We start from the raw sequence: 16,548 nt of genomic DNA, 5'->3' as shown, positions 1-16,548 counted from the left end.
GCGAAATTGGTACGACCAGGAAGACGACGATGACGACTACTACATACAGGAGTTCGTCTCGAGTGCCGAAACCTACCACCACATCGTCACACCTTGGGGCATGCGAGTCACCCAGAACTGCCGGATGACCGTGGTCGTAGTGATTCCACCATGGCGCAACGTACAGGAGTTCTTTAACACCTTCCGGGAACCCGCCGAAGCGCTTCGAAACAGTCCGGCACACGAACCAGCCGACCCGGGACCAGACGTCGAACCGGGACCAGACGTCAAACCAACGAGCGAGGACGTGAATCTCTCCCCTCACGATGTGGGTACCGAAAACAAGGAGGTTACGGCTCCCGAAAAGGCGACGCACCATGACTAGTCCCAAAACGGAGAGTAACCTCGCAAGCTGGGAGTCGGTATCCTCACTGGAGGACGACGATGGCCCTCGGTTCCGGCGAACCTACCCCACCCCGAGTCTCACAAGATCTGATGAGAAATGGGATGTTGACACAGAGTGGAATGTCAACCCCACCCGGCAATCCCTCAATATCCGGTTTCGTAGGATCAAGATGACTTCCCCACAAGCCGAAACGCCCCAGGACTCGTGGTCACAGCAGGCAGAAACGCCCCAGGACTCGTGGTCACAGCAGGCAGAAACGCCCCAGGACTCGTGGTCACAGCAGGCAGAAACGCCCCAGGACTCGTGGTCACAGCAGGCAGAAACGCCCCAGGACTCGTGGTCACACAAGGCAGAAACGCCCCAGGACTCGTGGTCACACCAGGCAGACACAACAATCGATCGGAGCATCCCGCAGAGCCACCCACCTGCCGAGCCAATCGCCGTAACTCCAGCGACACCCATCATAGGCCCCGCCTCACTGGTTGGAGAACAGGTCCTAAGCTCCGAGGACCTAGAGGATCTCTTGCAGATCATCGGCTCCGAGCTAGACATCAACGAGTTTCTCCAAGAAGCAGACACCCACATCATCGGAGAGGTTGCCGATGGAAGCAACTGGCTCGAAGCCCCAAGCGACTGGACCGTACCCACCCCCGATCGACGGCTACCGACAAGCCTCATCCAGGAGATCCAAACCTCCGCATGCCCGGGGATAAGGGCTCGGTTCACCACCACCCATGAAGGCCAAAAGTATCAGGTCAACAGGGCCAAGAACGGCAAGATCCGCATTTTGTTCCGTTCCGGTGAGAAAGGGGGGGGTGTAAAGACCTAGAAGTCTTTACAGACATCACCTTCCTAACTACACCAAATACAGGCCATGGAACTGCCACTGGAGGCAGTAGTTTAATCTTTATCTTGGTCTTTTTTTTCTATTATGCCCCTACCCACAACGCTACCCGCCACTGAAGGCCCAAAGCCAAATCACATCTTTCCTTTTAGGAATAAGTAGTTATAAGTAACAATAAGTAAACAACTAAACCCGCCACTGAAGGCGTTAGACCATTTTCAATACCCAAAATATTACCGATGGTGGACGAGGTGGCAACCCCTGAAACTATCGATGAAAACGGGATGAGGCTATCGAAAAACAACAGGGCTCGAGGCAAGAAAAATCTGAGTGGCCGGACACTTAAGATCGAACCTCGAAACTACGCGGAAGCACGACTCCCAGCTACGCACCGACACTTAAGATCGAACCTCGAAACTACGCGGAAGCACGACTCCCAGCTACGCACCGATACCGGAACAAACGACAAAGTAACCTCGCCCAACTCGGTCCGACACACGAGAATCGAATCACGATCCAAAAAAAAAAACCACGCGTATCTGTTTGCAACCACAAAACACACACGAACACGCCGCGAAATCAGAACGTTGCCCATGGCTACGCGTATTTCAAACTCAGCCCACTTCGTTCCACGTGTATTGGTCATAAGTAAGTCTTAAGTAACAACCACATGGTGCAGCCAGGGCCTACATTAGTAAATATAATTTGAATAAAACACGATATTTTATACCCAAAGCCCACTCCTCTCGAATCATTTTTATTCAAACTAATTACTAACGCCCTTTTCCTGATCCTTCTGAGCCTTTGCGACAACGCACTGCTCTGCCTCGCCTTCTCCCGATCCCTCTGAGCCTTTGCGACAACGCACTGCTCTGCCTCGCCTTTTCCTGATTCTTCTGAGCCTTTGCGACAACGCACTGCTCTGTCTCGTCTTCTCCCGATCCTTCTGAGCCTTTGCGACAACGCACTGCTCTACCTCGCCTTTTTCCTGATCCTTCTGAGCCTTTGCGACAACGCACTGCTCTACCTCGCATTTTTCCTGATCCCTCTGAGCCTTTGTGACAACGCACTGCTCTGTGTCGCCTTTTTCCTGATTCTTCCGAGCTTTTGCGACAACGCACTGCTCCGCCCCGCCTTTTCCCGACCCTTCTGAGTCTTTGCGACGACGCACTACTCTGGCTTGCCTCTACCCGATCCTCTCAAGCCTGCGGTGGTTTCGCGACAACGCGCTGCCCCACCCACCTCGTTTCCAAGCCACGCCTTTCCCCTATCCTCAAGCACACGCTTCAGGTAGCGGGATCAGCCACCGTACAGAGTCCCGATTCACCAGGATCCATCCTGGAGCACCGGGCAGACATTGGTGACTCACACCAAGCACCACGCGGCTACGGCATTGCCTTGCCGGGTCGTGTCCCTCGCCTAAAGTCCCCACATCAACTACAAATTTCTTGTAGACGACCCTGGACAGACTGAGTTTACCCCAGCCTGAAATAGGTTCCTTACAAGTGGCGCCCGAGCAGGGACTTTAGGGAGATTTTATTCGATTTTATTTCGCAAGTACCGCAAGATCACACACACACACAAACACATATTAGAGATCGCGAGAAAACCAACGCTACAGTACCAGTCCGAAAAATCATCGCAGTACAACGCTACAGTGCCAGTCGAAAAGTCATCGCAGTACCACAATACAGTGTCGGTACGAAAAACTATCGCGGTCCAAAAAGCCATCCCAGTGTTTCAAGTCAGCTTTTTGCGAACATTTCCGAACCAAGTACAGTGCCGGTCCGAGAAATCATCGCAGTGCAGATACAGTGTAACTCTTAAACCGAACAAAATTCCGACGCACTTCCAGTGCCAGTGCCGAAAATCGAACCTTGCAGAGATAAAATAAGACCTGGAATAAGTGAACCACGAAAACAATACACGCAATATACAGGCAAGCAAAGAAAATAACACGATATTAATTATAGACGAGACAGTAGAAAAAAAAAACCCCACAATAACAACCCCAGTGCGCGAAAACCACACTAGCCAGTAATAAATACCGATACACCTACCCGAGCACGAGCCTCTACGTCCAAGCATGGATCAAAGTACTGACGGTGAACAGAGTGAGTATTACCCTGCAGAAATGATTAAGAATCCTGGGGTGGGTACCGGATGGATACACCAACGCCGCCGAGACGAACTCGAAGCATTCGCCGACGAGTTCGGGTTCGCCAAGGAAGGCACCGTAGATGACCTGAGAAGGACGTTCGCTACGCTCGTCGAAGGCAAATTAACTCGTGACGTCTGGATTCGATTGGCGGAACTTGAAGGACAGTATTCCAAGTTCTTTGGACGTTCCAAATCACCACAGCCAAGCGCCAAAACATCACAGGAAAAGAAGAAGAGCCTCGATCACAAACTTGGCATACCCGTTCCCCCGCCTGCGGCGGCCAAAAACAATGTACCACCGGTCGTCCTGATATCCGAGGGAGGTTCACCAAGGCACCGGTCGCCGGAAGCCAGTCAGATATCCATGAGGAGAACTCTGAATCCTACGGACGAAACAAGCAGACACGCTGAGCCTGGGAACCACCGCAACACTTCGTACGCCCACGCCTTCCAGATGGCGGACAGAATCCGGCACTGGGGTATCCAATTCAACGGTCACGACGATCCTTTAGCATTCGTAGAATTGCTCGAAGAACGCGTTCTTTCATACGGGCTCGACATTGATCATCTACCTCGAGCCATGGCAGAAATTCTAACCGATAGAGCGGGTCGCTGGTTCCGAACCAGCCGGCTTCAAAGCGCTTCTTGGGAAGAGTTTCGAAAGGAATTTTTGACATTTTTCCTTCCGCCTCGATATTTTGAACACCTTGAAGACAAAATTCGGGCACGAAAACAAGCGGTGGGCGAGCTGTTTAAGGATTTCGTCATAGAGATCCGCCTCCTAATGCACCACGCAGGGTATGACACGACTCAAGAACTCAACCGCATTTACGACAATACTCTACCAGGATACCAACTATACGTGAGGAGACACGAACTTCGAACTCTGGCCCAGCTAACACAATTAGCCGTAGAATTTGAAAGCATTCAAGAACGGAACGAAAACGGAAACTGGAACTCACCAGAAGCGAAGTCACCTCCGAGTACATCAAGACGCAACAGACCCACTCCGAGCACAGAGTATAAAGAACCGGAAAGGAACCAGACTCGGAACCCGTTTCGTCAAGAATCATACAATCGTACCGATCTCACTAGTAAACCCGGCCCAACACAACACAGTACACCTGGTAAAGCGATCTCCAACAACATGATTCAGCATGACGCATCCCCCACTGCTAACGCGCGCACAGCATGTCGTCGATGCGGAGAACCCGACCATTTGGCGGCAAGCTGCCAAAATAGTTCTATCCTATTTTGTTGGGAATGCGGAAAACGAGGCATAAGAACCATCCAATGCTGCAAACGAGAAACGTCGGGAAATTAGGTGCGTCCTCGACTGCGACGGGAACAGCCGAGAATGACGCCATCCAAAACCAAAGAGCAAAAAGACCCTTACACGTACATGACGGCCGGATAGTGGCGATGGTAAAGATTGAAGGAAGACCCACAGAAGCAACCATAGACACAGGGGCAACCCGAAGTTTCGTAAACCAAGCTCTGGCCGAGAGATTAATTACGGATACGAATGTACGGGACGCGTTAATGCAGATCCGTTTAGCCGACGGGTCAGTGAGGCCCATTACACAAGTCTTACTCGCATCCACTCAACTACATATGCGCGAGGTACGGATACCCCTATTAGTATTACCAAGCATGGTGGAGAGCATCCTAGGGATGGACTTTCTGTGCGCCATAGTAACCACAATACAATGCGGAACCACTCGCCTACATTTACGAGGCGTTTGCATCAATGACAACGAACCAATGACCTCCGCCAGCCATGTACTAACCCAAGGACCCGAGAACAAAATCAAACGACCAACAACAGAGAACCCAACTACGAAATCCTCAACGGAGAACAAAATTCGAAGACAAACAATCATGGCTACGCCACCATCCACGGAGACCGCAAACGCAAGAAAACCAACACAAACCCCCGCTACGACAGAGAGCAAGGATCAAACACAAGCAACAGAGAACACGAAAACGAGGATAACAGCAGGAAACAGGAATACGATGGTTTCCACAGAGACCACAAGCACGAGAATGGCCACCCAGACCACCAGCACGAGAACACCCACAGAGAGCACGAGCACGACAATATTAACAACGATCACGAACACTAGGACACGGATCACAAGTTTAAGGACCACCGTGGAACCGAGGGACATATACGCTGCTAGACAAATGGACGAAGTCGAGCCGATATTCCTTCGAGACATAGGCCAGCGGTATCCAGCAATCATGGCTGCCACTACACCCATCATCTCCAACATTTCTGGGTACCTCACCCGACCAGACCACCCAAGCGCATTCGACACGACAATTCTTCCCGACCACTCCATCGAAACCGCCGACCCAGAAATGAACACGCATGCCGAAGACGAACCCGGAATAGACGTACAGCCCTGGCCTCCAGACATAGCACAAAACATCCGCGAATTTCTTGCCGACGAACTCCCAAAATTCGAAACTCTACAAGGTGCGACAGACCTAGCAGAACACACCATTGTCATGCGGGATAGTCGTCCGATAAAACAACGATATTATCCCAAGAATCCGGCCATGATGCGCATCATAGATGAACAAGTCGATCAGTTATTGGCCGAGGGTCTCATCGAACCATCACGAAGTCCCCACAGTGCCCCAATCGTGCTCGTTCGCAAGAAAAACGGAAAGTGGCGAATGTGCGTGGATTTTAGACAACTCAACGAACGTTCTATTCCGGACGTAGGTTCCTTACACCTTCTATCCATCCTTTTGAGCGGCTTGCGGTCCAACATTTGTGGCTCGCTCTGGGCCAAGAGACTATCTTCGGATGGTTCCTGTCCGGTCCTATCGCAGCTGACTCGTCTCGAATGATCTCTTACTTCACCACGAAGATCTCGGTCAGCTCTGACGTGCGACTCGAGAAACTTCTCACAAAGTTTTGGGAGGTGGAGGACCTTCCAGGAAGGCCTACGAGCGAGCGACCTCCATTTGCGAGGAAAATTTTCTCCAGACCACGCAGCGAGCTCCCGATGAGAGATACATCGTCACTCTTCCATTCAAATGTCCAGAAAATATAGACTTGGGCTACTCCAGGCCTTCGGCCCACGCCCAGTTTCTGAGAAACGAGCAGCGTCTGCAGCGAAACTTGCCTCTCAAGGAGCAGTACGACGCCGTCATTCACGAGTATTTAGAGCTAGGCCACATGAAACAGGTTCCACCTAGTCATGACTCCGGCCACTTCTATCTTCCACACCATGCTGTTTTCAAGCCAGAAAGCCTTAATGACATATTGCATTCAGGGCCAGTCCTTCAGTCCGACTTGACCACGCAAATCCTGAAATGGCGCGTATTCCGATACGTTTTCAACGCCGACATCAATAAGATGTATCGGCAGATCCTCGTGGCGCCACAACACACTCCATATCAACGGATAATCTTTCGCAATCCTAGCGGCGACGTGTGCGACTATGAACTCGATACGGTCACCTTCGGAGTCAACTGCGCGCCATTTCTCGCCATTCGCGGCAACTCGCACATGAAGTGCGTCCTCGGTTCCCAAAGGCAAGCGACATCCTCGCCAATTACATGTACGTAGACGACGTTCTAGCTGGTGCACATACCCAGCCTCAGGCAATTTCCGCCATCGCCGAGTTGCGAGAAGCACTCTATTCCGCCGGCTTTCCACTCCGAAAATGGACCGCAAATCAGAAGGGCGTGCTGAGCGACATACCTCTCGACCACTTACTGCGAGCTGATTTCCTCGAGCTCGAAGAAAGCAGTATCGCAAAGACCTTGGGTATCGCATCGGGAGGCCTGCACGAAACGCAATGTGCTGTCCCAGATTGCGAAGCTGTTTGATCCAGCGGGATGGCTTGCCCCCTTTGTCATCCAAGCTAAGATGTTCATGCAGGAGGTGTGGTTACGAGAGTTAGGTTGGGACGATGACCTTCCTGGCGATCTGCGTCAAACGTGGGAGACCTTCCTGCAGAGTTTTCCGGCCATCCAGCAGATCCACATACCAAGGTTGATCCACGTCTGTCCGACTGCCAAGGTGCAGATTCATGGCTTCTGCGACGCGTCTCAGCGTGCCTACGGTGCGGCGATCTACGTCCGAGTGGAGCGGCCGCATGGCATATTCTGCTCTCTCCTGACAGCTAAGACTCGCGTGGCCCCCGTGAAGACGATATCCTTGCCTCGACATGAGCTGTGCGGAGCGGTCCTTCTGGCAGAATTGTCCGCTGCCATCCTTCCACAGATGCCGCTAGACACTAGCCAGGTGTCCTTCTGGACCGACTCTACCATTGTGCTGGCCTGGCTGCACAAGCCAGCGTGCGAATGAACCACGTTCGTGGGCAATCGAGTCGCCAAGATAGCGCGCTGCAACTCCGGCGAGCTATGGAGTCATGTGCGATCGGAAGACAATCCTGCCGACCTAGCCAGCCGAGGTATGGGACCCATCGACCTCGCGGGGAACGACATGTGGTGGCATGGTCCTGCCTGGCTGCGCCTTCCGCAGTCACAGTGGCCGTGTGCACTGGACCCATTCCCGGAGACTGACTTGGAGAAGCGAGCAGTCAAGGTGCTGCATGCAAGTAGCACATCTTCTGACATCCTCAGCGGGTTCTCGGATCTCGGGCGAGCTTTGCGCGTGCTTACCTATGTGCAGCGATTTATCCAACGATGCAGAGGAGGGTCAGTCCACATTTCCAAGGAACCAAGCCGGGCAGAGATAGCGGCCGCACTGCAAGCCGTTACCACCGCTACGCAGGGCATGCACTATGCGGACGAACATCGGTGCCTTGCAACCAAACGTCCTCTCCCTGCCTCGAGTTCCCTACGGAATCTCAATCCATTCATTAACCAGAACGGTGTCATGCGAGGTTGTGGCCTAGTCCAAGCCTCCGCTTCCATGTTCTACAACGAGAAACATCCAATCCTACTGCCACCCGCATCCCTCCTCGTTCGCCTGCTGGTGCGTTTCACTCATCACATAGTCCTCCATGGTGGAAACCAGCTGGTCATTCGTCTTCTCCGCGCAACGTACTGGATCCCTCGACTACGTCACGTAGTAAAGGCGGTGATCCAATCCTGTAAGGTATGCGTAATCCATCGAAGGCGACTCCAAACCCAATTAATGGGTGACCTTCCGTCCACAAGAGTGACATTCTCCAGACCATTCACATACACCGGAGTCGACTTTGCCGGTCCCTTCGACGTCAAGAGCTTCACCGGGCGCGCATGCCGCATAACCAAAGGTTATGTGTGCGTGTTCGTGTGTTTCACCACGAAAGCCTTCCACCTAAAGGCCACGTCCGACTTATCCACTGACACCTTCCTAGCCGCTTTCGCTCGTTTTGTCGCGAGACGACGGTATCCTCACGAGGTCCAATCCGACAACGGCAGGAATTTCGTCGGCGCATCTCGTGCTCTGGCTACAGACCTTCTCGAGGCCATCCGAACTCGGACTTCTGCGGTGTACAGTCAGCAGGGCTTATCGTGGCGGTTCATCCCTCCGGGATCCCCACACATGGGTGGCCTTTGGGAAGCAAGCGTGAAGAGTTTCAAGACGCTGTTCCAACGGTCGATGTGTATGGCCAAATATACATTGGAGGAGTTCGCCACCTTACTCTCCAAAATTGAGGCCTGCCTTAACACTCGACCGATCTCTCCTATGTCCGAGGACCCAAATGATCCGCTGGCTCTAAGCCCAGGTCACTTCCTGATCGGTGGGTCGCTACTCTCCGTGGCGGAGCCTGAAATCAAAGAGAGCGCCTCCTCCATCCTGAACCGCTGGCAACATCTCAAGGCTCTCAACCAGCAATTCTGTTCGCGCTGGAAGACAGATTACCTGCGAGAGTTGCACAAGCGTAACAAATGGTAGCATGCGACAAGAGACCTCGAGATTGGAGACCTCGTGGTGATCAAGGAGGAGAACATCCCCGCTCAGGAATGGCGTCTCGGCCGTGTGCAGAACGCGTATCCTGGAGCCGATGATAAGGTCCGTGTGATAGACCTTACCACGGTCCGAGGCCTTATCAAAAGACCGATTACCAAGGTCGTCCTGCTGCCTATGGAGTCGGAGATCCAGTCCACCTACTCCCGCGTAGGATCCGATCCATAAGTATCCGCCTTCTTCTCCTTAGGCTTAAGTACAACTCTCCTGCACATATTTATTAATCCTCACTTCCGATTTCCGCAGCCACGGTCTCATCATGGCACCCCATCAGTCCACACGCACCCAACACAGAAGCACCGAGGATCAAGCCCACGATAGCAGACGTTCCCGAGGTACCATGTCCTACCGCTGCCGAGTCTGCCGAGGCGTCCATCCTCTTAGGAAGTGCGGGCGGTTCCTGCGGCTAAGCGCTGAAAAGCGGTTGCGGGCGGTACTCATCAATCAGTACTGCCCCAACCGCCTAGCCCACGAGCACTCGGGACGCGACTGCCGCATCGGAGACCGTTGCCGGCATTACCACCACACCCTACTGCATATTCCGGACACAGATCGTCGTCACCCCACACCAGTCACACCGTCCTCACCAGCTGGACCTCGAGCTCCGACGACGGCATCCTCCGCCTCCCGCCGACCTACTCATCAGAGGACGTCGGCATCCTCCTCCAGCCGACCTCCAACTCTGACCACACTGCAGCGGCACCGCAACCCGCAGGTACTACCGACCGCAAGCGTCACCGTCGACAACGGGACCACCACCTATGAGACCAGGGCGTTGATCGACCCCTGCCGCCCCATGTGATCAAAGCGTCGCTTGCCAAGGCTTTTCATTTGAGCACGTCCATGATCGGTGATGAAGAAGCCTGTGCAGCAGTGCTCCGGTCACCGATGTTCCCGGACTTCCTGTTGGAGGTCGTGATCCAAGTGGACCCGAAGCTGCATTTGCGCACTCCTTCCGCGTCCATCGGTGATCGCATACGGAGCAAATTTGATCACCTCACGTTGGCAGACGACAATTTTCATCGCCCGGCCACTGTGGCTCTCATTCTGGGAGCGGACGTGTATGGTGACATAATCCGCGATGGAATGCTGCCGAGTGCCGAGAGGCTCGCCGTTGCCCAGCACACCGTCTTCGGGTGGACGCTGTCGGGCGGGTGCCGGCCTTAAAAATTTCTGCAGCATTGGACTCCCCATAAGTTGCAATACATTGCAAGGGCGGCGGGATGTGCGCGTTCGACTCCCAGCGTCCCTAACCAATTATCAAGCCACGGCCTCACCTGGCTTTATCAACCTTGCGGGGGAGTTGTTAAATATTTACCGGATGGAAAAAATGTGAAAAGTCATTCTGAATATACATATACCTTGAAACGAACCACGGTCTTGGATCTTTTTCTTCCGATTTCCCACGAAATCGCCCACACAGCCCTCGTCGCCCTCTGGACTCCTCAGAAGCCTTCACTTTCCATTCCTCCAGCAGTGGGTTCTTTTTGTGTGTTGAAGGAATTTAGTGCCTTCGCGTGTGGTGCCCAGTCCAGCCTTAGTTTTTTTTCTGTTCTTTCGCCAATCCGCGGATTCCGCATCCGACTTCCGCATCCAACCTCTGCGTGTGTGAGTAGTATGCCAACGGGTGACAAGGACAGCAAAGGGCTTTTGGCTGCGACCTCTCCACGTCGGCTACGCACCTCTTCCGCCTCAGGAGCTACCCCCACTCAAAAGATCAAGTCGCCAGTCACTCCTAGAGCAGCCAGTAGCAGCCCAGCTGCAAGGACCAAATTGGTTCTCTTCCCGTCTCCCGTCACTCTCAAGGTGCCAGCTCGCATCCAAGACGATCCAACCAGCTCTTTCGGTAATAGTCCCGTCAGCTCGAGACCTTCCATCACAATGGCTCAACCCGTCACCACCACTGCACGAGCAAAATTAGCCGCCGCCATTGGCCGGCTGTCTCATATGGAAGCGCGCATCAGTTCCGCTCCATCCGCATCTCTCTCCGAGGTTCGCCGAGGACAAATTCTGAGTATGTGGGCGGATGTCGAGGCGGAATATAAAGCTTGCTCCGCAGTGATGGTTGACGAGGACCCAAGGGTCCAAGAAGACATCCGAGAAGATTTTACTTCCGTTGGCCTACTTTTCGAGATTTATCTACTGCAATTTACATACATAATTCTAGGCTGTCTCCGGTAGAGAAGTTGTACCATCTCACCGCGAAGACAAGTGGCGATCCGAAGGCCATAGTCGAGAAGTCCCCGCTCACAAACGATGGTTTCGAGTCGGCATGGTCGGCCCTCCGAAACCGTTATGAAAATAATCGGCTCCTGGTGACCAACCAGATAAATATTTTGCTCTTTTTGCCTCGCGTCGAGTCCGAGACCAGTCGAGCTTTAAAAGAGCTTCAAAGCACGATGCAAGGGGTCCTCACCACCCTTGCTCACTCCAAGGTCTGCACCGACAACTGGGATAGCCTCCTCGTTACTATTTGTGCCTCCAAGGTGCCGAAGTTGACCCGGTCTTTGTGGGAAGCGTCCGTCACAGACAAGAAGGAGGTGCCTCCATGGACGGAAATCGATGCCTTCCTCACTCAGCGCTATTTGACGCTAGAGGCCATGGAGAGCGACCCGTCCACTTCCAAAGGCAATCCGACCCCACCATCGTCCAAAGGTTCCTTGAATCCGCAATCCTTCGGAAGCAACTCCAATCCGTTTCGGTCTCATGGTAGTCCCGTGCCAAGGAAGTTTCACTCCTTCCAGACACAAGTGAGTCCGAAGAGAAGAACGTGTGATCTCTGTTCCAAAGAGAACCATCCGATCCGACTGTGTCCGCACTTCTTACAAATGACTGTGGATGCACGAGCCTGCTGCATTAAAAAAAGGCAGCTGTGCTTGAACTGTTTCGCTAGAGGTCATCAGCTCCGTGAATGCCAAAGCGCCCACAGTTGCTTCACTTGTGGAGCCCGCCACCACACGCTCCTGCATCGGGGGACACCAGCTCCCAGCGAGCTGACTTCCACAACAGCGGAGGATCCCGCTTCTTCCGTCGCTCCGCCCAACGTTCAGAACTATTTTGCTTCGGGAACAAGAGCGGTGCTTCTCTGTACGGCAATAATCAACATCTGCCACCGGGGGACAAATTTCCGTGCCCGCGCTCTGATCGACTCGGGCTCCGAGGCGACGTTCATTACGGAACGTCTCTTTAATATCATCCAGTTGCCATTCCGCCTTATTCAGGCCCAGGTTTCAGGCCTAAATCAGACTGTAGCAGCTCAATCCAAGAAGCTCTGTGATTTGTCCATTCGCTCCCTGATGACGCCGAGCGTACAGTTAAACGCCACGGCCTACGTCCTGCCCGACATAGCCGGCAATCTCCCTTCATATCCGATCCCGCAGAGCGCGTTGCGAGACTTGCCGAACCTGCCTTTAGCAGACCCTACATTTTATAAGAGCTCACAGATAGACGTTCTGATCGGAGCCGTCATCCTTCCGTCCATACTGTTAAGCGGCTCACAGACCGACATCTGTGGTTCCCTCCTCGGACAGCAAACCATCTTTGGGTGGGTGCTTACCGGTCCAGTGCCAAGTGCTGTTCCAGACCAGATTGCATCTTTCTCCACCCAAATTTCCCACGTCCGCGATGCTCCAATGGACAAACTTCTCACAAAGTTTTGGGAGGTGGAAGATCTACCTATCAGGAGAGTCGGACTCCTATTGCGAAAGAAATTTTCTTCGAACCACGTCAAGAACGTCAAGCGGAAAGTACGTGGTAATACTGCCGTTTCGTGACCCCGATCATTGTGGGTCAGGCCTGGGGCATTCAAGGTCCATTGCCCTAGCTCAGTTTCTCCGAAATAAGAATCGGCTAAAGAGAAACGTTCCATTTCAAGAACAGTATAACTCTGTGATCCAGGAATATTTAGATCTCGATCATATGACAGAGGTTCCGACCACTAACGAGTCCGCCAATTATTATCTCCCGAACCATGCGGTAATCAAGCCGGAGAGCACTACCACGAAAGTCCGCGTGGAACGGCACGAGCTTCTTCATGCGGGTCCTGTCCTCCAATCCGATTTAACCCTCCGAATCCTGAAGTGGCGCTATTTCCTATACGTCTTCAACGCCGACAATACAAAGATGTATCGCCAAATTTGGGTACATCCAACGTGCACGCCTTCCAGCGAATATTATTTCGAAACCAGGAGGGTGAGATTCGGGATTATGAGCTGAAAACCGTGACCTTTGGTGTCAATTGCGCTCCGTTTCTAGCAATCCGGGTACTGCAAAAGCTTGCCGACGACATCCAGTCGCGATTTCGAAAGGCAAGTCACATTGTGCGGAATTTCATGTACGTCGACGACGTCGTAGCCGGGGCAGACTCCATCAAGGAGGCTCAGCTGGCTATCCACGAATTGCAGGCCGCCCTCAGCTCTGGAGGTTTTCCACTGCGCAAATGGACGTCCAACCAAAAGGAGATTTTGGACGAGCTTCCGAGTGACCACCTTCTGCACACCGATTTTCTGGAAATCGATGCCGAGAGCACGGCAAAGACCCTCGGAGTTCGCTGGAAGGCGGCGTCAGACGAGTTCTTCTTTGTTTCTCCCGTGTTCACGCTTGAGTTATCCTACACCAAGCGAGAAGTTCTTTCCCAAATTGCGAAGCTGTTTGACCCCGCGGGGTGGCTAGCCCCATTCATCGTCCGGTCCAAGATTTTTATGCAGGAGATCTGGTTGCAAGATTTGGGATGGGACGAACCTCTTCCAAGTTCGTTGTACCAACGCTGGCTGGACTTTCTGCAAAGTTACGCATCACTACCCGAGATCAAGATTCCAAGATGGGTATGTTACCAGCCATCGGTAAAGATCGAACATCACGGTTTCTGCGATGCCTCCGAAAAGGCGTACGGTGCAGCGCTCTACGTGCGCGTCGAGTGTGACCAGCATATCACGGTGCATCTACTGTCGGCGAAAACACGAGTCGCTCCCGTGAAAACCGTTTCGCTTCCTCGACTAGAGCTGTGCGGTGCAGTGCTCCTTTCCGAAATGGCGACGGCTATCCTGCCAAGCATGCCGACGGGAAGTCATCAATGCTATTACTGGACCGATTCTACTATTGTACTGGCCTGGTTGAGCAAGCCCGCTTGCCTATGGACTACCTTTGTGGCCAATCGAGTGACGAAAATAGCTCAGACTACCGAAACCAGTCATTGGGCTCATGTTCGTTCCGAACATAACTCCGCTGACTTAGCCAGTCGAGGCGTAGGTTTACCAGAACTGGTGGGTAGCCAACTCTGGTGGCATGGACCAGCGTGGTTGCAATCTCCACGTGATCAATGGCCAGCCCAAGCCGCCGAAACTCCAGTTCAAACCCTAGAGCAGCGGGCCGTGAAGGTCCATCTCGTTTCCAGCCCACCCGAAGATTTCCTTGAGCGATTCTCCCAGCTTGAGAAGGCTCTTCGAGTGCGGGCATATGTTCTACGTTTTATTCAGTGTTGCCGGAAAGTAACACTCGCATGTAGGGACCAACTCACTAGTGGGGAAATTAACGAAGCGGAGCGAACTCTTATCCTAGAGGCTCAGCGCCGGGATTTCCCCCAAGAATCTCACTGCCTGAGTGGTAAACGTCCCGTGCTAAGCTCAAGCTCTATTTAGAATCTGAACCCCTTTCTAGACCGACATGGGATCATAAGAGCCTGTGGCCGGATCACAGCTTCACAAGATTTGAAGTATGACGAGCGCCATCCAATCATCCTGTCCTATAGTTGCCGCCTGTCTCGCCTGCTCGCTCACTTCACGCACAGGATCACTCTCCATGGCGGCAGTCAACTGATGACGCTCCTCATTCGCTGCAAATATTGGTTCCCGAGAATCCGGAACCTGATGAAGGGCGTGGTGAACTCCTGCAAGGTCTGCATAATCCACAAGAAGAAGCTACAGACCCAACTGATGGGTGATCTCCCGACAGACCGAACTTCTTTCTCCAGACCGTTTACCGATACCGGTATTGACTATGCAGGTCCTTTCGACATAAGGAACTATACCGGGATAGCGTGCCTGATCACCAAGGGTTATGTGTGCGTATTTGTATGTTTTTCCACGAAGGCCATTCACTTGGAGGCCACTTCCGACCTGACCACCGAGAAGTTTCTAGCAGCTTTCGCTCGCTTCGTCGCTAGACGAGGTTGTCCGCAGCGTATCCATTCCGACAATGGAAAAACTTTCGTGGGAGCAGCAACTGTACTTTCTCGGGACTTTCTGGAGGCGTTGCAGGATTCGGTGACTGAGGCATATAGCCATCAACGGGTTGCATGGCGTTTCATCCCGCCAGGAGCTCCACATATGGGGGGCCTTTGGGAAGCTGGCGTAAAGAGTTTTAAAACGCTCTTCTACAAAGCCACGTCCACCCGGAAATATACCTTTGAGGAGCTCTCGACGCTGCTCGCTAAGATTGAAGCATGCCTAAATTCCAGGCCACTCACCTATGTCCGAAAGTCCGACGGAGTTGCTGGCCCTCACTCCAGGGCACTTCCTTATCGGAGGACCGTTAATGGGGACCGCAGAGCCCGAAATAAAGGAGAACCTCCAGTCGATCATTAATCGGTGGCAGCATTTGAAGGCCCTCAACCAGCAGTTCTGCCAGAGGTGGAAGGATGAGTACCTCAAGGAACTTCACAAGCGCAACAAGTGGCAGACGGATATGCCAAATCTTCAGATCGGCGATATGGTTATCGTGAAAGAAGATAACCTGCCTTCTAACGACTGGCGACTCGGAAGAGTACAGTCCGTGTATCCCGGCGCCGATAACAGGGTTCGGGTGGTAGACATTCTTACTGCCCACGGTGTGCTCAAACGCCCGGTCGCAAAAGTCGTTCTCCTTCCGGGGGAACCCCCTTGTCCCGTACAACAATAACGGAAGGCGTCCTGTGCCTAGCCCGTTTAATAATGCCTCTCCTTGTCTACTATTCCACCCAAGTTCTTTTAGCCTCCAAAACGCCCTCGTTTGTTCGTCCAACAGTACTTAGAGAAGTGCCTGTCACCTGTTCCTAGCACGTTACTAATGCTTCTCCGACTCTTCTTTTCCAAACCAGTTCATTTTGCATCCAGATCCTGATGGCTCCACAACCCCGTGTCAACCACACCTCAGGGAGCAGACGCTCCCGAGTACAAGCTTTTTACCGCTGCCGAGTCTTCTCCGGAAGCCATCCACTACGGGACTGCCGTAGCTTTCACA

General features: G+C 53.0%; 1 protein-coding gene and 1 pseudogene across 1 annotated transcript; both read left to right on the top strand.

Moving 5' to 3' along the window:
- Window positions 1-7,827: 7,827 nt before the first annotated feature.
- LOC121404233 lies at window positions 7,828-9,261 on the top strand. Its single transcript, XM_041593511.1, has one exon. The coding sequence runs from the start codon at window positions 7,828-7,830 to the stop codon at window positions 9,259-9,261; it is 1,434 nt and encodes a 477-aa protein (XP_041449445.1).
- A 1,689-nt stretch (window positions 9,262-10,950) lies between these two features.
- On the top strand, window positions 10,951-15,739 carry LOC121404232 (annotated as a pseudogene).
- Window positions 15,740-16,548: the final 809 nt, after the last annotated feature.

This window comes from Drosophila obscura, unplaced genomic scaffold (genome assembly GCF_018151105.1).
Source record: "Drosophila obscura isolate BZ-5 IFL unplaced genomic scaffold, ASM1815110v1 contig_191, whole genome shotgun sequence".
Lineage (NCBI taxonomy): Eukaryota > Metazoa > Arthropoda > Insecta > Diptera > Drosophilidae > Drosophila > Drosophila obscura.
The sequence above is the reverse complement of the archived record's forward strand: the minus strand, read 5'-3'. Positions and strand labels throughout refer to the sequence as shown.

Excerpts from the sequence above, each read along its gene's own strand:
- LOC121404233 (XM_041593511.1), top strand. The coding sequence starts at position 7,828 with ATGGGACCCATCGACCTCGCGGGGAACGACATGTGGTGGCATGGTCCT.